The sequence below is a fragment of the Camellia sinensis genome, chromosome 15 (assembly GCF_055761805.1).
Source record: "Camellia sinensis isolate YWXY chromosome 15, ASM5576180v1, whole genome shotgun sequence".
Taxonomy (NCBI): Eukaryota; Viridiplantae; Streptophyta; class Magnoliopsida; order Ericales; family Theaceae; genus Camellia; species Camellia sinensis.
The window spans coordinates 67,732,246-67,757,461 of NC_138975.1; the positions used below are offsets into that span (position 1 = coordinate 67,732,246).

General features: G+C 36.6%; 1 protein-coding gene across 1 annotated transcript; it reads left to right on the forward strand.

Moving 5' to 3' along the window:
* Positions 1-2,450: 2,450 nt before the first annotated feature.
* Positions 2,451-24,018, forward strand: NF-YC1 (nuclear factor Y, subunit C1). The gene is made up of 2 exons (XM_028247409.2): positions 2,451-3,342; positions 23,762-24,018. Exons 1-2 carry the CDS (start codon positions 2,672-2,674, stop codon positions 23,763-23,765), a joined length of 675 nt encoding a protein of 224 aa, XP_028103210.2. The 5' UTR covers positions 2,451-2,671; the 3' UTR covers positions 23,766-24,018.
* The last annotated feature ends 1,198 nt before the right edge of the window (positions 24,019-25,216 follow it).

Below are 25,216 nucleotides of genomic sequence, written 5' to 3' on the forward strand. Positions count from 1 at the left end.
GTTGGTCTGTATGTATGACTGGTGATATGGGCATGACATCTTAATTATGGAAATTACAATTTTAAATTTTCTATCCTATGTATGTCTACGCAGCTCTATGGACGTTGTATGTTTGTATTTGCTTCCGCTAGCCCCTGTATTTTGTTTAATTTGTTTAGAGGCCTTTGGTAATCCCAAGATTACTGGCCGGTTACGACACTAAACATATAGGGGTGGTTTTGGGTCATGACACCCATAGATACCATTAGCAAGATAATATCCCATGGTGTACACTTGATTATTGATGTTATAGTTGGCAATAAAGGCACGTCCTCTAGTTAATTGAGAAAACAGAGGCGACATGGTAAGAACAATAATATCATTAAGAGAGCCAAGCATGCAAAGAAAGAATCCCAAATCCACAAGTCATAAAAGGCGACTGCCTCGAGTACAACTGTTAGTTTGTGTACATGGCCAGTGTGAGCATTGGCTTGAACGATTGGACATTTATCCCAATGCTAGTGCATACAATCCAAACTCTCTAACATTCCAAAAAAGCTATGTTGCTCTCCCTCTTCCATAATCTGGCAATATTTGTCTCATTTAGGAATTTTAAGTATACGCCTTCATAGATAGCAACAATCGTTCTGGTAAAAAAATTCAACAAGTCAATTGCAGTAGTTTCGTCGATTCGATGTACTTGTCCACAGCATTAGCAGATACGCCGCATTGAAGGATCCGATGTGTAACAGTCATCTTCTGTGCACCAGATAATCCAAGAGTTGTTGAATATCATGTAAGATACTAAGAAATAATGACCACCTCATTCGAAAAAGTCCTCGAAAATATTCTTCTGGATAGACATAATTATTTGCAAAGTAATCTCTATAAATTTATTCGTTGCCTTTGATCCTCTTTCGATTAATGTATCAACGACCACTTGTAGAACCAACATGTCTGGTTCGTTAGTTTTGGATTAACGCTTGTTTTCTTTGTTGTTGCGTTGTTAACAGTTGCATTATTATTATATCATCATCAAATGATGAAGATTTATCAAAATTTTTATTAAAAATGGCTTTAATGAAATTGTTCATTGTAATAGTTTAGAGAAAGAGAGAGTTTAGAAGATATGAAAATTGTGGATGGGTAAATATGAAAATTATAGAAAACATTGTGTTGTATTTATAGAGAAAATTATGGATGAGTGAATAATGAGTGGTTGTTAGTGAATGAATGGTAAATGAATAATATATGGTTGTTGGTGGGTGATTGTTGGTGAGTGAATGGTGGATGAATGATGGATGTTTGTTGGTAGGTGGTTGTTGGCAAATGAATGGTGGGTAAATAGTGGATGGGGTATTATATTTATATATTTTTTAATTTTTTATATTTGTCTAGTCGGATAAAATATAAATATTTAATTTTTTTTTTTAAAAAGTTTTAAAAAGTCACAAAAAACAAAAAAATAATTAATAAAAAAATATTAAAAAATTTATATTCAAATAACACCTACAAATTTGGAAGAAAACTGGTTGAGATTTGCGAAAATGACATGTGACCATTGAAGTACCATAGCTATAATTTGACAATTTACTACTGTTCATTACCAAATTATAATTTTAGCAATATCATTATAACATTTACCATTAGATATGTTCTAATATCTTAATCATATGAATAAAAAAATATTATTATTATTCATTGTACATTGAAATATATATTTTAATATATTTATAATCTAAATAAATTTTAATTTTTTTAATCTTATTAAAAAAATTAATATAATTATACTCTTTACAAATTTCAAAAAAAATCAATCTCTCTGATCGATTTCCATTTCTAGTATTCACTTTTTAGAAAAACTTAATTTTCGTTTTCTATATTTTTTTATTTTCACTGAATTTTTTAATATTTAAGTAATTTTTTTTTAATTTTTAGATACGCCTAGCATAAATGCACTTAAAAAGTATAATATTTGTGAATTTTTTTTTAAAAAAAATCAGTAAATATCAAAAATACAAAAAAAAAAATAAAAATTCAATATGTTTTTTTATATTTTTGTGTATTTATTAATTTTTTAAAATATTTTTTTCATAAATATTTTACTATTTAGATATATTTAACTAAGATATATTAAAAAAATAAAAAAATTACTTAAAATTTTAAACAAAAAAAATATATGAAGAATAAAAAAATTCAATTTAAAAATCAAATTAAATATAAAAAATTGAAACAAAAAAAAAATACTATGAATTTTAAATATTTTATTAAATTTCTCGTGAAATTCACATAAGTTTATAGGTGTGTAAATCCTATATTCATATAAAAAAAATTAATAAATTATTTCGTGTCTTTAGAATTGTTAAAGAAAAAAAAAACGCTGAATGTAATTTATCTATCAATAATGAAATAATGAAATGTAGATTCTAATCACCCAAATTAGAAAAAGTAAAAGCGGAAAAAGAAAAAGAAAAAAAGGACTGAGTTAGATTAAAAAGGAACAGAAAAAGGGCAGGTCATATCACATGAGAATCTGTACTAAAACTACTGTACCTTATCCTCTCCCTCCCAAATACAACCCCAAATTTTTTTCCATCAAAACAAGCACTCTCTTCACACACACACACACACACACAAACACAAACGCAAACACAACCAAAACTATTTTCCCAGAAAATCACAACATTCCAAAATGGAGAACAACCAACAACAACAACCACCGCCGGCGGCGGCGGCGGTACAGTCGTCGCCGTACCCTCCTCAGGCACCGTACCACCACCTCCTCCAGCAGCAGCAGCAACAACTCCAGATGTTCTGGACATACCAGCGTCAAGAGATCGAGCAAGTGAACGACTTCAAGAACCACCAGTTACCCTTGGCTCGCATCAAGAAGATCATGAAGGCCGACGAGGATGTTCGCATGATCTCCGCCGAGGCTCCAATCCTCTTCGCCAAGGCCTGCGAGCTCTTCATCCTCGAACTCACCATCCGATCCTGGCTCCACGCGGAGGAGAACAAGCGCCGTACCCTCCAGAAGAACGACATCGCCGCCGCCATCACTCGCACTGACATTTTCGATTTCTTGGTCGACATTGTCCCCAGGGACGAGATCAAGGACGAGGCCACCGGAATTGGAATGGTTGGGCCAACCGCCAGTGGAGTCCCTTACTACTACCCTCCAATGGGGCAGCCGGCGCCGCCGGGGGTCATGATCGGACGCCCGGCGGTGCCCGGTGTTGATCCAGGGATGTATGTGCAGCCGCCGCCGTCGCAGGCGTGGCAGTCGGTGTGGCAGACGGCGACGGACGATGGGTCGTATGCCAGCGGAGGGAGCAGTGGGCAGGGGAATCTTGATGGCCAAGGGTATGTTTCTTCAATTCTTTTTTGCATATCTAGGGTTTGTGATTTTGTGGTTTGAACTTTTGATTTGATTTGATTTGGTCATTCATTCAAAGATCACATTTTTTTTCCGCTCTCATTTGGTTATACTTTACCTCTAATGCTTGATGAGTATGGTTAAGCTGTTGGATTTTGATAAGAAAAGAAATGATTGGAGAGAAGAAAATCAAATGATTGTGTTTTCTCACATTCTTGTTTGGATTTACTATGATTAAATGAGTAATTTTGGTTTCTCACCAAATCTCACCATTTTGGTGAGAAACAGTACTTAAGTTTGGTTTGATTTGATTTGTGTTTCTCACCATCTCTTCATTTTTTACCATTACGCACCTCATTACCAAGTGATGAGAAACTTCATTCTCCCCATTTCTTTTCTTTTCTTTTCTTTTCTCACCAAACCCCTCAGTCCAAACGGAGTGTAAGTGTTGATTATGCAGAGATTTGTATGCTCTTACTGTGGTTTTTATTTTAAAAAACCTATTTTTCTTCGTGTTTTGGTGATTTTGGTATGCAATTTCCTTCAGATTATTTGCAAAATTGTCATGTGAACTTTATGCTGTCTTTCTCATGTTGCTTCTTGGTGGGTTCTGTCTCTTGGTCTGGGGGAAAAGGAATTGTAGTGTACAACTACAGGCTCACTTTGTTAGAATTTGTACCACTTTTACCAAAAGGATTTATTGGAATTGCTGATCCTTTTGCATTAATAGTGTTGATTGTTTCACAATCTGGTCACTGTGGCTTATAATAGTTCTTGTAACAATAGTTGAAAAATGTCATTCCAGGTCCCTTTGGGGACAACTGAAATTAAAACTATAGACGAGGCAAGTATTTATTTATTTATTTATGGTTTCCATGCATTACTCTGGTGTAAAAGAGCATTTCCTACAGAAGAAGCTTGTTCATACTGCAAACAAGGAATATTCTTGTTTGTTGCATAAGATTCTGTACCAGACCATAAAATTGGCATGCAAAAAGGGCCTAGGATCATTTCTTTAAGTGGTTGTTACTCTACAAGTAGCAGCGCATGGAGACAACAGATCCAATTACTGGATGGTAGTTGCATCCTTAAGGGATTTATGGTTAGAAATGGGGGCTTTCCAAGCAATAATCCCACATACAAGAAATTGTTCCCATTCTATCAGTTTCAACTTTCAAGTAATTTTATTCACCCTTCATTTCTTTGGTTTACTTTCATGCTTATGATTTATCCCGTAAGAGGGGGCTTCTATTTCACACACCAATTCCCTAAAGTGCTCACACTTTAGTAATTTTTCTTAAATCACAATTTTATCCTTTAATCAAATTATCTTTACATACAAACCTGCCCCTTTCTTCAATGTCTTAGTACACATCTCACCAGCCACCCTACCACCATTCCACCAGCCACTCCACCGCTGGCCATTGCCATCCAAGCCCAGACTCCACCACACCTAGCCCCCTCCCCTCCCTCCCACCTTCTCTTCCCTAATATATCAAGCATGAGTGAAAGTAGCAACTAGAGTGGTAGTAGCGTGTGTCAGCAAACAGCTCTAAGCTAAACTAATTACAGCTAGGTAGTGCGGACTAAATTGTGTCTCCATTCCCTACTTCTAAGATAAGATCTATAAATTTTTATGTAGTAAAATATGTATGCGGTAGACTCTCCTCTTCTGCAGATAGTACATTTCCTTGAACTATCCAAAGGTGCCATCTCGCCCAATCCCCTTTCTCATCCCTCCCATATTACCTCACATCCTGTTTTTGCACCTCTCCCCCAACTCTCCCCACTGGATCCTACTTCCTCATCCTCTAGTGTTGTTAGAGTTGCAGTCTTTGCTCTCGGTTATGCTCGATTCGGTTCCATCCTATTCCTTTGATACTACGTCTTATCACTCAAAATCAAATTCTATCACATTGGACATACTAATGGTACTTCGTGTTGAATTAAAGGCTGGATTAGTTTTTTGTACTCACTTGCCACCCTTGTTTAAGAGTGATTAAATATCAATAAGGGAACCTCCTAATAAGGAAGTTGCTCTTTGGAAAAGCCTTTTCGCTACTAAGCATTTTTCATATTTTTTGGGCAATAATTCATCTCAATTTAAGAATTCACCCAATTGGGACATCCATTTAGAATCTGAAATCATTGCCAATGAGGAAAAAAAAGGTGTTAGAAAGGGGCTTCAAAAGAACTCTCAAAAGAAGTATGCAACGAGTGAGCATGTTAAGTTTTGATTGAGTCTTTCGAAAAAGGGTAAATTGATATAATAATTCCTTTGTAATCACTGTAAGATTTCTAAATGAATCTGTATATTCAATTGTATAGAATTTTTAAAGGGTTCATCAGTTTATATAACCTTAAACCTATGACTGAAAAGGGAAATACAATTAATTGGAATATTTACATCCAATCTTTCCTAATTCCTAATATACGATATATACGTAATATATTCTCATACCTTTGCTCAAACTCAAGGTGTTTTAGTAGAAAATACTTAGAGTTTGCCTAGAAGAAGTTGAAACTGAGCAGTTTTGTAAGTCTTGGTAAAATAAATCAGGCAGTTGCAGAGTCGAAGTGACAAAAGGGAGTGAGATAGAGTCAGATTGCAGACATTGACGAATGAAGTGACAATTAATCTCAATGTGTTTCGTCCGTTCATGAAAGACAGTGTTATGGGCAATCTGAATAGCATTGCGATTGTCACATTAGAAAGAGGTCAGAGAAGACTGAGGGACGCCCAAGTCAAATAAGAGACAACGAAGGCAGATAATTTTAGTAGTAGCATGAGCCATAGCGTGGTACTTAGCTTCGGTAGTAGAATGGATAACAACAGTTTGTTTTTTGCTTTTCCATGAAATCAGGGAATCGCTAAGAAACTAGAAGTAGACTTGCAATCATTAATATCATCAGCCCAATCAGCATCAGCATCAGCATCAGCATCAACATAGGCCACCAAGTCCAAGGAAGAAGTAGAAGATAACAACAAACCCTAAAAGATATTACTGCGAAGATAACGAATAATTCGAAGTAAAGCAGCTCAATGTGTGGAGCGAGGAGTAGAAACGAATTGGTTAACCACAAGAACAACATAGGCAAGATCATGTTGAGTAACCGTCAGATAGACTAAGCAACCCACAAGCTCTCGATATAAAGTAGTATCATCTAGAGGAACACCATCAGTAGTGTTGAGCCTTACATTAAGCTCAATGGAGGTATTAGAAATCTTTGTGTTAGTACAATCGACACGGTGAATAACCGCAATAGGCATAGATTTTTCATTTCAAAGGTGTGGAAGAGATGCTACTTAACCGAAGAGATAGCAGAGGAGTCAAAGCCAGTGATGGTCATATCATCCACATACAGTAATAGGGCAACAAAACCACCAGTTGTGTAGAGGAGAAACAAAGTAGAGTCCTAAGCATAAGGATGAAACCCAAGCACAATAACAACTATCTGAAAGCGATCATACCAAGCACTAGGAGATTGCTTCAAACCATACAAAGCATGCCAAATACAACAAACCGGTCCAGAAGAATAGTAAAGGCCAAGGGGAGGACGCATATAAACCTCCTTATTGAGATGACTTTTAAAAAAAGTATTCTTAACATCTATCTAATAAAGAGTCCGATGACGAACAACAACAACAAAGATCAAAGTACAGACAGTAAACATCTTGGTAACAGGGGCAAATGTCTCATAATCAATACCATACTCCTATTAGAAATATTTGGCAACCAGGTGAGTTTTGTAGCGCTCAAGAGAACCAGCGAAATGAGTCTTGAATTTATAGACCCATTTATAACTAACTAGATTCTTGCCAGTAGGCAAAGGAACCAGCTCTCAAGTAGTAGTCTTCTACAATGCAGACAACTCATCCTTCACAGCTCGAATCCAATTAGGATCCTGACATGCCTCTTTGTAAGACTGGGGTTATGAAAAAGGGTGAATAGCAAACAAAAACATACAATATGAAGAAGAAAAACATGTTTTAACAAAACTAAGTTTGACTACTTGTTTATGGATGAGAAGGGGATACTTACGGTTGACAAGATCAGAGTCGTCAAAGGCAGGAGGATTAGCAGTAAGGCAGAGACAACTGGTGGAGGGAGAGCCTTGCGACGAGAATAGACTAACAACAGAGGAGGAGGAGGAGGAGGAGGAATAGACTCATGGGGGACAATAGAGAGGGACTTGGCAGAAGGAGTGGTAGGAGGAGAAGAGGGAACAAGCTCATGGGAAACAGTAGAGATGTATTCATCAGGAGGGACTTCAGAAGGAAATGGATCAATGTGAACCAAATCTTCTTTGTAAATTGGAGCCCTGATAGGAGGAAGCTAAAAAGAAGACAAGCGTTCGAAAAAGGCAACATGGCCGGAGACATAAAGGCGACGAGGAATAAGGTCATAACAGCGATAGCCTTCTGGATAAGATTGCAGCCTAAAAAGACACAGAATAGACTAGGCACTAAGTTTGGTCCTATCTTTTTGGGGAAGAAAGACAAAACAAGTAGACCCAAAAACACACAGGAGGGAGTAATTGGGAATTTAGGAAAATAGAGTCGCATAAGGAGAACGACTAGAGAGTAGGGGAGTAGGCATACGGTTTAGAAGAAAACCAGCAGTAAGAATTGCTTCACCCCAAAAAAGGAGCCAGAATAGATGCAAAGAGAAGGAAAGACCTAACTGTCTCAAAGAGATGACGGTGTTTACGCTTAACGCGACCATTTTGGGCCGGTGTATCAATATAGGAAGATTGGTGAATGGTACCCTAATTGGCCAAATACTCACAGAACTTGGTTTTAAAATATTTCCCACTTAAACCAGATCGTAATAGGTTAATTGTAGACCCAAATTGTATAGTGATTATAGACTGAAAGGTACGATAAATCTGGTAGAAGTCAGATTTATGAATCATAAGATAAACCTAAGTATAGCGGGTGCAATCATTAACAAAAGACATATAGTATGTAGAACCCCCTTTAGTGAGAAAAGGATTGTCCCCCAACATCAGTATGCACAAGAAAAAATGGGAAAACAGAAATAGTAGTTTTATTAAATGGTAAAGCTGTTATTTTGGCAAGTTTATACCCCCGACATTCAGTAATTTGACTAGGATAAAATTTACCTAACAATCCTGACTGAGCTGAAGGCCGTAAGCGGTTAACAGACAAATGAATTAAGCGAGAATGCCATAAATAAAACTGATTCGACTGAGAATCTAACTGAAACGACGAAAGTGCAACTAGAAAGGTAAATAGAGGGAGATGTAAGCTTTCCACCACATAGAGATCTCCAACTTTATAGTCGGTCCCAATTTGCTTTTTTTTTTTTTTTTTTTTTTATCAAAGGAAGTATTGCAAAAACTTGGGGGTGAAATCGGATCAGTTTGGTTCGGTTCGGTTCGGTTCGGTTCGGCTGATTTTTTCATAGATTTTGAGCCAAACCGAAGTAATAAGTTTTTTTTTTTTTGAAACCAAACTGACCGCAATACACCTGTAAACTGAACCAAACCGTTTTATGCTATTTCGGTTTGGTGCAGTGCGGTGCTATGATTTTGGGCCTCCCATTTTAGACCTACTTTTATCCATCACAAAAAATGAATTTGGGCCTTGGAAACTAAAGTCTAACAACACCTAGGTATAATTTTTACATATGCCCGCTTTATCAAATTAAATTGGGCTTCATTTACCAAAAAAAAAAAAATAGTTGAATTAGGCTTTGAAATCCTTGTCCAATAAGAGCTAAAAAATTAAAAAATAAAAATGCATCTAACAAGCACCAAACATATCCAACAAACCAAATGTACCAAAATATATTCAGCAACTATTTTTTTGTTCAAAACAAATAGGAACCATATATCAAGCAAGTATTTTTTGTCTGTTCAAAACTAAATAAGAACCATATATCCATAACCAAATATTACAAACTATTAATATTAAAAAACTGAAAATAAAATGTAGATAGAGTATGCATTTTTTAACCAACCAAATTACTATTAATAAAATTATTATCATCATAATTGAATTTAACATAAAAAAAAAAAAAAATCTAAATGAATTATGCAATTTCTTACCTCTATGACGATTAATACTCAATCTTAAAAATCAAAAATTGAAATTATAGAAATTTGACATATTTTCCAACTAACAAAACAAAAGAAGTCCTGCAAAAACAATAAAACTATTCTCATAAGAATTGAATTTAACATAAAAAAAAAAAAATAAATTAAAATTAGATCAAATATTCAACTTGTTACCATTGCTTTCTAACATCAATCAATAACGTTGACATCCTTGCTGCTTGATCCTTCCATAAGCATTAAAAACAAAAAACAAAAAAAATGAAAGAAGCAAAACATAAGAAATTCTATTGTTAAACATCTAACTCTCATAAAATATAAAAGAAAGAAAATAAGAAATATTTATTAATCAATGAATGTACCTGATTCAATCTCTTCCAATTCGTCCAATTGATCTCTAAGACTGATTTGAGATGGGGAATGTAACCAATTTTGCGTAAAAATGAGGGCCTCTACCATGATGGGTGATAGAGAGCTACGGAATGGATCAAGCACATGGCCTCCCGTGCTAAAAGCTAAAAGCAAATTCTGAGGCAACCATAGACACGGGGATAGCTAGAACATCCCGAGCATAAGAGAGAGGATGCGATACTTAGTGGAATTAGACTTCCACCAACCCAAGATATCAAAATCATCATTATCTTATTCACAATCATCCACCAAAAAATTCTCCAACTCAAATTTGTTAACCAGGTTACCTTGTTTCTCCAAATGCATCTTATACTTGGATTTCATTTTTGCTTGAACATCCATGTCATATTCTTTATCCAAATCCATTGCCCTTGATGACTCCCCCACAATTTGTGTTTGCACACTACCACTTTGAACATTCAAAGCATATCAATCATATAATCGTGTCAACTCGTTCTTTAATTTCATCATCAATTCATCAACATTCTTAGTCTCATAAATTTTTTGTAACGGGGATCAATAACAATCGCAACAAACAATAGCAAATTAACATTGTCAAATTTATCCCAATACGTATCAAACTTGGAACTCATGCCACGTGCCATTAAATGCAAGCTTACATCTTCATTCTCACACAATTCAATGATTGCATTTTTTATCAATATAATCTCAATAAAAAATTCATTGCAAGTGACATATAAAGAACTTGAAAAACGTAATGGCATTGTAAAACAATTTTAGGAACTTGACATACAATTTTGCATTCTTCCAATCATGTTTTGTAGGCGGCCCGATTGTCTTTCTTCTCTCTTTTTCTTTCCCATTATTAATTAAAGCAACTTCATCCTCTTCACCAATGTCACCAACTTCTCCCTCCTCACCAACCTCATCGATCTCATCAACCTCACCAACCTCACCAACCTCATCCTCTCTAAGATTCGAGCGGAAGTGGGTGTCATCATCATCTAACCGCTGGAAAGCCTTTTGAAATTGTATAGCCCGTTCTAACATGAAATATGTAGAGTTCCATTGGGTAACCACATCCAAACAAGGTTTACCATTAAACTTAATGCCCTCTTTTTCAACACATAATTTGAACTTGGTCATTCTAGATGGAGAGGATCTCACAAATTTTATAACACACCGAATTCTTGTTATGGAATTATCAAGTTCTTTCAATCTCTCACAAACAATTAGATTCAATATGTGAGCACAACTCCTCACATGTAAAAAGTCATGCTCTAATATGGTATTCTTTCTTCTCTTCGTCTTTCACTTCGAAAAGTTAATGAGACCATTATTTGAGCTTGCATTATCAACCGTGATTATGAGAAACTTATCAATTCCCCATGCTACTAAACAATCCTCAATCACCTTACCAAGTGTGTCACCTTTGTGATTTGGAACTATACAAAAGTTCATAATTTTTTTATGATGTTTGCAATCACAATCAATAAAATGTGTAGTGAGACACATATAATTCTAGTTTTGCACGGATGTCCAAGTGTTTGTGGTAGTCGTTGACCTCTAAGTGGATTCTTCAAAGCCTTCTTCTCACTCACAAATATTGACATACATTCTTTGGCAATGGTAATCCTAGATGGGATTTTTAACCACTTGGGTTGCACCACTCGCATAAATTGCCTAAATCCTTCACCCGCCACAAACTTAAATGGCAATTCATCTATTATTATCATCTTTGCTAGGGCCTTTCTACATGCATCAACACTAAAGCTTACAGCTACAATATTACCAACTATTTCCCCTTCACCAGTTTCATCTTTTGGTTTAAAAGCTTGTGTAGTTTGCTTTTCATCTTGCCTTGGGGGATACTTCTTACACTTTGATTCTATATGAGCTCGCATTGATGTTGTCCCATTAATTTTTGAATCACATGCATAAGTTGTACCACAATAGTACAAGAGGCCCTAGGTCTTTTACCAGATTCACACTTCAATTTCGTGAAATGATCCCAAACCAAAGATCTTTCTCTTTTACCCTTGGCACTGTTAGCCTCTCGTGTTGTAGGTTGTTGAGTAGTGATTTCACTGGCCCTTGTGTAGGGGAAATTAAATCATTCATCTAAACATAATAACAAGAAGAAATATTTGATTTATCAAAAAAAAAAAAAAAAAAAAAAGAAGAAGAAATAGTAATTAATAAAATAATAATAATAACAAGAACAAATTTTGGCTAATAGAAAAATACATTGTCAAAGTTTTTTTTTTTTTTTAATATGTTTTTTAATAATAATAATAACAAGAACAAATTTTAACTAATAGAAATTAAATCATCCATCTAAACATAATGACTAGGAGAAAAAAAAAATCATAATCCTCCTATTAACAGAAAAAATATATTACCACTACTAAAATAAAAAAAATCATAATAAAATAATAATAATAACAAGAACAAATTTTAACTAAAAGAAAAAATATATTTTAATAAACAAAAATTAAATCATCATTTTTTTTTCATTTGTATGTTACGAGTAGTGTGTCAAAAATAATGTCAAACATTATTATCTTTTTATAGATTCAAAACACCATCAAATCAAGTGATTTACAAACATGAAAACCCTTTTGAAAACATCATAAATATTATACATATTTATATTATATATATCAACAGGGTCAAAAACATGGTTTACTTTAACACAAAAGTTAGTCTACACTAGGGCCTTTTGAAAAGTGTTAAAAAAAATTAGGGATTTGTGTAAAAAATAGTGTTTTTTTTTTTATAAAAAAAAAGTAGGGTTTGCTCAAAAAGTAAAACAATAAAAAATAGGGTTTTCAAAATAAAAAATCAGGGATGAAATTTACCTGGTACCAAGACTTTGCTTCAAGATTTCAACCGAGTAATGGATGATAGTGGTGGTGAATCTAAGAGTGTCTTAGTAAAAAACCTAATTGATTTCTCATCCTTAGTAAAAAAACCCTAATTTGTTTGAACTTTGGAGTGGAAGACAGAGAGAGAGGGCAAAAAAGTGTTTTAACTTTTTTCACCGTGGGAACTTGGAAGGCCAAAAGTTGTGTCATAATGTTATATTGAGTGGGTTGCTAGGATTAAAACATGTGGATAGCTAAGATGAGAGTCTAATTCGGTGCGGTTTAGTGTAAAATTCACCTAAACCTAACCGAAATCGAAAATCGAAAATTTTGAAAAATCATGCGGACCAACCGAATTATAGAAAAACAGACCGTAAACCGGCTGTTCGGTTTGGTGTGGTCGGTTGGTTTGGTTTCAGTGATTATTCTTTCACCCCTACAAAAACCAAAACGATGGTAGGAAGAGAAAGGCGACGAAACTCTACGAAATGACTCTAGAGTATCCGGTGGATTTCCAACCCAATTAGGGGGGAGGCAGACATGGAGGGAAGCTTAGGCCACCCAATGAGCTGCTTTGTTGGCAGTTCTCGGTCTCCAGCTAAACGAGCCGCAGCCGCTTGATATCCTTGAAAATTGCTCCACACTCCCTCGGTGGGACATCTTCAAAGATGCACAAGCGAATGACATCCTTGTTGTCCCCTTTGATCTCCACCGAGTTGAGGTTAGAAGCAAGTGTTAATTGATGTGCACTTGTGCAAGCTAACGCTTTGCCTTGCAAAGAAGAGGTGACCCTCCAGCTCCTAGTTTGGCCATTAATCAATTTACGCCTTGCATATCTAAGCAGAACTGCAGTCGAAGCCAACTGTGAGCCCTTTTTTAACGCCACATAACAATTGATTTTGAAGGACCCAGGATTAGGGGCCTGCCAACCAGCCACCCTTGGTGGGATTTCTGTTGAAATCTGGCGTTGCCTTGCAGCCACAGAATCAGTGGCTGAATCAAATTCCTCCTTCGCCACTCGAGCTTGATATAAAATCGAGGAGGGCTCGATAGGGTGATGATTGAAAACATAATTTCTCTCGATCTTTCCATATATACCACCCAATCCAAACAACAAAGCTGATAAAATTTTCCTAATCTTTAACTGATTGAGACTGCTCTAACAGATCACAGGACCAATATAAAACCGAGCAACTAGGACCTCTAACAACTGGAAACTTGAGATCACATCCAAACCAAACTGCTCAGACCCATTCATACCTAAAAAGGAGATGTTCAACGGTTTTGAGACTCTTGACAGATCGAGCATAGATTCGTAGAAGCACATCGCCTCCTATACAGATTATCTTTGGTGGTGAGCCCCTTTTTACACACCAGCCACAAAAAATGTTTGTTTGGGAGGAACCTTTAAAGGCCAAATCAGCTTCCAAACGTTACTAGGGGGCTGAAAGGAGGTAGGCAGATTGAAAGATTGACGCATGCTCACCTTAGTCATGGCTGTAGAATACCCCGACTTCACCAAATATTCACGTTTGGACTCATAGTGCCAAACGAGAGAATCAACTGTATTCTTCATAGCAATTGGGATTAATCTAATAGCATTAACTTCAGCTTCAGATACCAGATTTTTCATAGACTCAATCCTCCAATTCCTTGACTGGGCATCAATAACATCCTGCACTTGTTGAATCACAGACCCATCAGGTTTCGGTGAAAATACTTAACCCAGTAATGGATGGGATCCACTTGTCTTCCCAGAAATTAGTGGCAGCCCCATCATTCACTTGCCATTGAACACCTTCTTGTAGAATTTGACGGCCTTGAATAATGCTGGCCTAAGCCCATGACACTCTCCTTTCCTTTGAAGCTTGCATGAAAGAAGTATTGGGGAAATAAATTCCTTTCAAAAAGCGAGCACAATATGAATTCGGATACTTAAATAATCGCCACCCTTGACGAGCTAAAAGTGCCAAATTGAAAGAATTAAAGTCTCTAAAACCCATACCTCCTTGATGTTTTTGGCAAAGTCATATGACCCCGATTCAGCCAATGAATCCCCTACCCCATCAAAAATTGCTAATATACGAGTTGAGTTTAGCACAGAATTTTTTGGGAAAGGCAAAGCACACCATTGCATATGTTGGGATGGCCTGAATCACTGCCTTAATCAAGGTCCCCTTCCTGGTTTGTGACAACAATTTCTATTTCCAACCTTGCAATTTGGAGAGAATCCTCTCAATTACAAACTAATAGGCTTCCGCTTTTGATCTTCCCTAGAATGATAGTAATCCTAAGTACTTCACATTAGGTTGAGACACTTTGAGGCCAGCCAAGGTACAAATAGAGGTGCTAACGGCAGGTGGAGTGTTGGAGGAAAATTGAACACTAGATTTCACAAATTTACTAACTGCCCCAAGGCTTCACAGTATATCTTTAGAATGTCCAACACATGTTGACACTCATCAACATCAGCCTTGAGGAATAGAAGCATGTCATCCGCGAACAAAAGATGGGATAAGGTAGGGCATTGCCTCGCTATCTTCAAACCAGAAATCATATTATTTCTAAGACTCGGATTTAGGAGGTGAGAGAACACATCCCGCAACCAAAATGAACAGATACCGGGATAATGGGTCACCTTGACGTAACCCATGAGTCGGAATTACAGATGCCCTCATTTCACCATTAGCAAAAATAGAGAAAGTGACCGTAGTCACACATTCCATAACCCATCGGATCTAATCAGTGTGAAAACCCATCTTCTGCATAAGTTCTGATAAGAAATTCCACTCAATATAGTCATAGGCTTTGTTGAAATCAAGTTTAATGGCCATTTTCCCAACATGCCCAACATACCCAACATACCCTCTTTTCTTAAGCTTCAAAAAATGGAGAGCCTCATGGGCAACTATAATGTTATCCTGAATCATGTGCCTGAGAACAAATGCAGATTGGTTTGGAGAGACAAGACCCTTAAGAATTTTTTCAGTCTATTTGCAAGAATTTTGGTAATGATCTTTAAATTAAAGTCGCAAAGACTAATAGGACGGAATTGTGACAACTTTACCAGGTTGGCAACTTTAGGGATTAGGACTAAATTTGTCTGATTTAGTTCTTTGAGCAAATGACCTCCCAAAAAGAAACTTTTCACCGCTCTGCACGCATGTTCTCCCACAACCTCCCAATAGGTTTGATAGAAAAAAACCCTGAAAACCATCTGGCCCAGGAGATTTGAAAGCTCCTAGCTGAAAAACAGCCACCTTAATTTCTTCATCACAAACTGGGCGGATCAATTGGTGATTCATATCATCCGAAATTAACGGCTCAACCACCGATAAGGCCTCCCCAAAATCTCTATGGCCAACACTAGTGAATAGATTAGTGAAAAAACCTTGCATGTGATGATTAATCTCAGTGTCTGAGGCAAGCCAAGTCCCATCCTCCGTTTGGAGTTGAAGAATTTGATTCCTTTGTCTTTGCTGAATCGTAGATGCATGAAAGAAGCTAGTGTTCTTATCCCCAAAATTAAGCCAGCGGATGCGAGATCTTTGGTGATAGAACATTTCCTCCCTTGCAAGAAGCATTTCAAGATCAGATTTTATGTTCAGCTGATGCCCCAAATTGTCATCCAAAAATGGTTGTGCTTGAAGAATTGCCAATTCTGGCTTAAGCTGAGAAATTTGGGTTTGATTGTTGCCTAAGTGTTCTTTACTCCAGGCTTTAATGCTTTCCCTACACAGTTTAAGCTTTTGGAGCATTTGGTACATAGGAGAACCGGTTTGAATTTCAGCCCACTTGGTTCGGATCACCTCTACACCTGATGGGCTAGTAGACCACATTGTTTCAAATTTAAAATTCCCGGGAACCCTTTTAAGAGGAACACAACAATTAAGCATTAAAGGACAGTGATCTGACCCAATTTGAAGCTCATGAAACACTTGAGCACACGGAAAAAGAGTTCTCCATTCCACATTCGCAACAGCCCTATCCAATCTTTCTCGCACATTATTAACTCCCCTTTGATTATTCGACTAAGTAAAAGGGCAGCCCTTAAATTCCAAATCCAAAAGAGCATAGTCACAGAGGAGTTCTAGGAAAAATTGAAGTTGGTTCATTCGACATTTTGCTCCCCCTTCTTTCTCCCCAAGCAAACCAATCTCATTAAAATCACCTATGCACACCCACAGATAACTATTTGCAAAAGTCATCTGTTTAAACTGACCTCGGAAAATTCTGCGAAGTGACCTTTGCAGAGGTGCATACACAAATGAAATAGCCCAGCGAGACGAAATACTTGAAGTAAAAATAATTGCTCTAATCATGTACCTTGGTTTGAACTTGACATCCATTTCAAAAATCATCCATCCACTAGAATGCTAACCCTCCTGAAAGACCTTTAGGTTCTACGTAACATTTATTTGTAAATTGGAGGTGTCTTCGAATCCTCTCCAGTGCCACTGACTTATTCTTAGTTTCCATGAAAAAGACCGCTTTGGGACGAAGGGTTGAAACCAACCCTTGGAGGATCTGGACTATCAGCGGTCTTCCCAAACCCTGACAATTCCAGCTCAGGATCAACATGGTGGTTGAGGCTAATTTAGGGCCAGCCACCAAAGCCCAATCACAAGCATGGGCAAGAGGATATGTACTGGGGACTTGTGAATAACACTCATCAATCTCAGTAGAAGAAGGGACCATCAACAGGGATGGTAGAGAGGACTCATCTGTGACCACTTTGACTTCAAATAATTCACTGTGCACCCCTTTCTTTGCTTTACCTACTCCCCTCTTTCCTCTACCTCTAGCAAGAGAGTAGTTGCGAGCATGAACTGACAGTGAAAAAAGAGAGGCAAAGATAGCCCCAGTTGTACAAGGAGCTGTGGCAACCTCAGATCTTCACTCTCCTCTTGGGCCTTACTTTTTAAGGTCAAACTATTAAAAACAGTAGCCATACACTCATCAATCACAACGGTCTTCAAATCAGTGCGGGTTGGGCTTGAGGAAGGGCTGATCTCTTCAATACCAATTGGGTTAGAGCTGGTTTTGATCATCGTTGTCCTATGGGCTGGAATTATTTGATGCTCAACTGGCTCTGTAACAAGCTAGTGAGGCCCACTAGGGGCCTTGGGCCCAACCAAGCTATTTGCATCCCCCATTGGATAAGGTTCCTTCAGACTAGGCCCAGGAGGTATTGAATTGTTATTACCAAAAGATTGATTTGCACCTAGCCTTTTCATCTACATAGCACTATCAGGAATATCTGAATTGTCCTTATTTTTTATCATATCCGGATTGTCCTTTGTGAGCTCCCTCTCCTCCATGATCTCTACAATGATACCAGGAACATGCTTTGTTGATTGTACAGGTCCACGATGCACTCACCCCTCAGCAGGCTAGCCTACCTCTTTCTCACCGCCTCTTAATTATTGTGCCACCGTAGCAGTCGGCCTAGGGTTTTGTTCTTTGAACCGATTGAACAGAGGTCTGAGCCTAACATCCATCTCATCCACACTTTTTGTAATGATCCACCGGCAATCCAGTGCTCTGAGCTATACTAGTGCGCAAGTCAGGTCCATATCCCGAACCAATTCCTTCCTCTCGCGTAACAAATTTTCATGCCTTCCTATCATGGCTTATTCTTCCACAATCAAAGCAAAAACAAATAACTTCTCAAATTTGAAAGAAATCCGGGGGTTTAAGGAAACCCCTACATTAGAACCACTTTGCTGAAGAAAAAAGCCACGAGGAAGAGGTTTCGAGATTTCAAGTTCCACCCTTATCCAAAGAAAATTTTGATAGAGCAACAAACCCTTACAGTTAGCTTCAACGCGAATGAGATGACCAATCCTTCTACCAACCAACTCCCCATTAGCCTTGGTAATTTTCTCTAGAGGTAGACCATGAACTTGGACCCAGAGAGGGCTCCATAGAAATTCCATATCAGGTGCATGGGTTCCTTTCTTCAGGGGTTGTTGGAGAATCATCAGATGTCCCACAATAGACTGTAGTGCCTCCTGGAGCACCCACCTTCTGTCCTCTTCATCCTCAAAGGTGAAAAGGAAAAGATTATCATTCCACGGTGAGATTGAGAAGGAGGATCTCATCTTCCAAGCACCCTTGACAATGGACGAGACTACTGGGTTGTTGAGCTGCTTGGGAGCTAGAATCTTCCCGATAAGGCAACGGTGAGACACTACATCACTACTTTCATCTCCATCTTCTAGAGTAATGAAATCTAGATCAGGGGTAGAGTTTGACGTACCCGCCATCGCCTCACAAACATAGAGCAAGACACCTGAAAAAGGAGGAGATAAGGGAGAGGGGTGTGCTCCAAGGTGAAGTCGAAAAGGAGGAAAGGGGAGGTAGAAACGGAGCTATGAAACACAACTGGAGAACTAGAAGAACCACAACAAAAGATTACTTAGACAAACCAAAGTAGGAAGGGAAAATGGGCATACACAAAACCATGGAAAGATCTAGAGAAACTAGGTCATAGATCAAGAAAACCTACCATAGGGTAGAGAGCCTCCCGTTCTAGAGCATGAATAACTTGAGCATGAATAATTCAAAACTTGACTTGTAAACATTTACATAGCGATGAACATTCCAAAGATATTGGCATGAGTACCCCGATAAGGATGTTGGTATAAATCCCCCAACAAAGATGTACCTAGCGTGAACCCCCGGTAAGGTCATACCCAGTTTAACCTTTGGTAAGATCGTAAGGATGACATCTCAATACATGATACAAAAATATAAGATATTCATAACGAATGATAGCGTAGCTTTCATAAACATAAATAGGTTTTGCATTTGAAACCTAGTTTCTCAAATATAGCATTACTAAATTACTGCTCACAAATGGCTCTTGAACAAGGGTTTTTCCTCCAATGTGCTCAACTTACACAAACAAGCATACAAACATCGATAAAGAGAAATGCAAAATGAATGTGTCAGCTTAACTTTGATTTTCTTTCTTAACTACTCTTACATGGTATCAAAGCCGTATCTGAGCCAAAACACTAGAAGTTGTCTCTGTGTTGTCTTCTTCATCAGAATCTCACTGAGTCGTGATCATAGGTGCTCTTCTTCACCGTGATTGTCTCTCAGAAATCAGTCCTCTAGTGTTATCCCTCTAAGTTGCAAGTCGTGACTCCCTTTTCCTTTGTGTTCATCTGGTTTGATCGAAGGCCACGAGTCATCTTTCATCTGGTTTGTATCTCCAACCCAAAGAAACCCTTGTCGTAACCCATCTAAGTCAAAGAGAACTCTGGTCGGCTGCATCTGCTTCTCACGTGCTTCATGCGAAGTCTACTCCCTTCCTCTCTCTCTCTCTCTCGTCTGAAGTCTGGCTCTCTCCCTTATGTGTTCTGAGTATTAAGATAGTGGTATATTTCAGTTTGGTTCTCCAGTTCTTAGTTATTATATTTTGGCCCCAAAATTCTATCACTTTGTTTTATTATAATGTGGGACACCAAAATCTAATCTATCAGAAGCAAACTCACTGGTGCCAATTATGCTTATTAGGCCAGTGTTACGAAGAATTTTCTTCTCGATCAGAAGAAAATGGGGCTATGTTTCTGGTTCTATTCCTCGTCCAATGGACCCGAAGAATGAAGGATATCTGACTTCCTGTGATACTTGGGATTGTGATAATGCCCAAGTTCTAACTTAGTTTTATAATTCTGTAAATGACCGTATTGGAATGATGTTTTCCAAGTAAGAGGAAGTGTGGGATTATGTACTGAGTGTTTATCAGCAGTCCAACTTTGCCAAGCGATATGAGTTGGAAATAGCTATTCAGTTTTGGGAGCAGGGTCATTTAGCGTAGTTCTTAACGGTTCTCTCCCCTCAGAATAAGGCTATTCGTGGTGGCATCCTTCATCGGTCTCCTCTTCCCTTTGTGAATGTTATTGCCAAAAGTTTCTCACAAGAGTATGGTATTGATTATGATGAGACATTTGCCCCTGTTGCCAAAATGATTATTGTTCGTACTTTGATCTCTATTGCTGCTATTCGTTATTGGCCTCTTTATCAGATTGATGTTCAGAATGCTTTTCTTAATGGTCATCTCACTGAGGAGGTTTGCATGCGTCCTTTCTCTGGCTTTCACCATTCCTCTGGACAGGTGATGCAGGAGCATAATTGACATTAGCCTTTTATTATATAATTATATTATAAATTAGATATTGTTATATAATATTGATATTATTTATTCTTTATAAAAATATCAATATTTATTTTCTAAAACATTTATTATCTATTTTTTTGACTATTTATAAATAAATAAGATTAAAACATTTTTGTAGTTATATAATTTTTTTAGACTTTTAACTATCTGGGTATTGATCATGATGCATAGATTATGTAGTTAGTATACCATATAGAATATCCTATTAATATTTCGCGTGATGTGTCCCCTTATCCATATCTTTTTTTGGATACTTTTTAGCCGAGTCCCCGTATCCTCACTTTTTAGGAATAGGCGAATTTGACGCTTAGACACATACATGTATCCAATACCTGCATCCGAGTCCGTGTAACATAGGTGCTGATGCAGACATCCCTTTTATTAGTTGGGCAGTAGATGAACTTTGTGTCCAACAAGACTTCATTTCCCATCCAAAAATAAAAATAAATGCTCATCATCTATGTCCCTATGACATCAATGTTCTTAACTTCTTGTTTGCTACTTAACTTTTGTCATTTATTGCCGACATGCTGAGATACTTGTTTATTTCTTGAATGGTACAACAATGAATTTGCGGAACTCACTATTATAGTCACTGCTGTGGGTGTGCTGATGTAGACATCCCTTTTTATTAGTTGCGCAGTGGACTACTGTCTCCAATGAGACTCTCATTTTCCCATCTAAAAAATAAAAATAATAACTATGCCCCACTTGATATGATTGCCATGCGGTGTCATGTTCTGCAAAAATGCCATTGTGTTTTTTCTTGTGAGATGGCTTGTGTATTAAGTATGAAGTCTTGTCTTGGTGGTGTCATGGTTGCTTAGAGGGACTTAAATCTTCATTTTTCGCTGTTTCATGCCCCTTCGTTCTCTTTCAAAAATCCCTTATTCTTTCTCAACTGCTGCCATTTTCTTATGGTTCATTTCATTTCACATGATCCTCTGTTTTATCTTCGGTTTTTCTTGTGTCCTGTTTGATTTTCTTCGTTTGTTCCGCGTGGTTGTTTTTCCTTCACTTTCGGTGGATCTTTATCGGGCTCTCTTTCTTTCTAGAGCTTGGTTATGGAACTGGTTCAGTTTTTAGTGTTGTACCCTTGGAAGCTGAGTTCTGTTGAAATCACGAGGGCTTGCCAGAATGGATAAAGGTTTTATGATGGATATGGGGGCCTGTTGTGGAGGGCATGGGTGTCGAAAGTGGTGGGGTCTGAGTTGGTTGAGAAGAGAAGAGGAAAGGAGAGTTTTTGTAGAGGAGTCAGCTAGGTCAATGGGGAGTTCGTTTGCAGAAAGGAGAGAGAGAGAGAGAGAGAGAGAAGGTGACCCTCACTAGCTTAGGGGTTGGCTCTCAAAGAGTGGAGGGGAGACACAGTAGAAGAGAGTAGGGCTCCGTTTGGTTAAGTTTTAAAAATTAATTTTGAAAGGTAGGTTTTTTTAAAGAGTTTGCAAAATTTAAAAACTTGTTTGGCTGTATATTTTGAAAATAGTTTTTGGAGATCTATAGTTTTTTGTGTAGTTGAATAGATGGGTGAGAGAGAAAAATTGATTGAGTGATGTGTAGAGTGTGTGTGTGTGTGTGTGAGAGAGAGAGAGAGAGAGAGAGAGAGAGAGAGAGAGAGGGAGGGAGGGAGGGAGAGAGATTGATTGATTGACGTATAGGATGTGAGAGAAGGAGAGAGGAGACTGAACAATTTTGAAAACAAATTTTCAAAATTTGTAAACCAAACAAGTTTTTTGGAATTTTCACTTCAAAAATTGATTTGAAAATGTAACCAAACATAACCTAGGTGTTTTAAAATGGAGGTTCAATGCAGTAGCAGCAGGAGACTTGTATAAGGGCGGATGTGTGGCTTTTGTCAATTGTGAACGGGAAACAACTGTAGTCAGAGAGCATAGGTATTGGCTATCAAAGCCTTAAAATATGGAGGTTGTGCCAAAGAAGAATAGGTTCTATAATAACGTAACATCCCAGGATCCAAATAGATAACCTCAGCCCAGTGGATCTCAGTTTGAGTTGAGGCTAATTTTCCAGCTATGGTTTGTTCAATTGCTTTGTCTTTGTAAGGGTTTCATAGTCTAGGTAAAAGGCCATTACCCAGTGTTGACCCCCAAAATTGAGTTTTTTTTTTTTTTAAAGACAGATTGGATATGTACCTAATCTTTGGCATAATAAAATAAAGCACACCCTCAATGGTTATTCTGCCAAAGTAATTGCACTCATCCTTTGAATACACAATAATGGTCAATGGACTGAGTTTTTGTCACTGCACAAAGCAATAGCCCCTGGTTACAGTCAAGGCTGCTTTTATGGAAAACCATTGGGTGCTTGTTGAATGCTTTGGTTTTCTTTACTTTTAGCATGAAGTAGTCAGTCTTTTGATGTCCATCCCATTAAGGTGATATAGATGTATAGTTGTAGCGGTTGCTTGCTGGATTTTTATGCTTAGAATCTTGTTATCTCTATGAGAAGTAGTGCAAAAGGACTTGTGTGCTAAAGCCAAGTACTTCAGATTTAGGCTCTATTGAGATGAGTTCACTTAAAATGTAATCAAAACATTTTTTTTAAAAAAATTAGTAATAATAATAGGAATAGTAACTTGACTTTGTGATTGATTATTTATAGCAATGGGTTGTGAATCTCGGTAGTTCATGTGATAGAAAGACATTAATAGATATAGACATCTTGTCAAGATTTTCCACTGTAAATTGACTTTTGGTACTGAAAACTGAATTCAAGTTGAAAGTTGATTCGAGATGGCACGGTTTTAGTTTTACAAATAAAAACATTGATAATGTGGGTAATATATGTAATTTCCTTATGTTGTATTTTTAATGTTTCAATTTGAAAGATGTTTGTGTTGACATTGTTTCACAATTATTTTATTTTATTTTTGTGCAGTTAATTGGTTCAATTGCAGATGATATGATGCTAAGAGTGGCAGAATGGAAGACTACTTAGCTTGATCTTCATGCTCTATGGATTTTTTTTTTTTAGTTTTTTTATTTTCAATTATTATGAAGCAATTGGCTGCATGGAACAAGTAGTGAGCCTGTGTTGTTGGAAATCTATTAAAACAACTTGATCATGTGCAGTATTGAAATGCTTCTATGACTCATCCTATTATTATCTATGTGCAGTTCTGGATTTAAATTCCATATCTTTCTATTATTTTTCCCTTTTAGTTATTTATTATTTTTCGTTGACAATAAGGGTGAATCACACTATTACTCTTGTAATTTAAGCAAAGTGTCATTTCTCCATGGTTTCAATTTGAAACCATTTGAACATTATATTTTTAAGGGCAAATTACACTAACGGTCTTTATAGTTTAGGACTTATGTTACTTTGGTCTTTGACTTTTCAATTATGATATATTTGAGCTTAAATTTTGAATTTTGTTTCAAATAAGGACAATCGAAGATATCATTATTCAATTTTAAGGATAAAATCTTCAATTTAATAAAAAAAATGTCAAAAAAATATTTTTAAATTTTTAAAAATTATTTTTACTTACCAAAGATAAAATTATGTAAAAATGATAAATCTTTTATACATTTATTTATTTATTTGTTTTACCAAATTAATTTTTATTATGTGTTTGGATAATGATCATGTAATGAATGATTGTTTTTATTTTCATTAAATTAGTTTACGTTTTTTCAAAATTCAAATATGGCAACAACTTTGATATTATTATTAAATTAATCTATTAAATTAAAAAATTCAAAATTAAAAATATTTTATATATTAAATATATTGATTACACATTAAAAGTCTAACAAGTACACATTACATGATTATCATCTAAACACATAATAAAAATTAATTTGGTAAAACAAATAAATGCGTAAAAGACTTATCAATTTTACATAATTTTATTTTTGATGGGTAGATATAATTTTTTAAAAATCAAAAATATTTTTTTTGACATTTATTTTTGTCAAATTAGTTTATATTTTATCAAATTGAGCAAAGGTATCTTGAATTGTTCTTATTTGAAATAAGATTCAAAATTCAAAGTCAACTGTGTCACAATTGAAAAATCATGGATTAAAGTGACACGAACCTTAAATTATAAGGATTGTTAGTGTAATTCGCCTTATTTTTAGTTTTGTTGCAATGTTGTCACTTCATCATATGCAGTTAATTTTTGAATAGAAAAAATCATGACCAAAGTGGAATTAAAAAGAAATTATAGAGACTACAAGTATAATTTATTTATGGGCAAATTTCACTTTATTCTTTATGGTTTGAGTGATGTGTGGTTTATCTCCCTAATATTTTAAAATAATCACATAATTCTCAAATGGTTTGTGGAACAAAGTACACTATTAGGCCGGTTAATGATTTAAT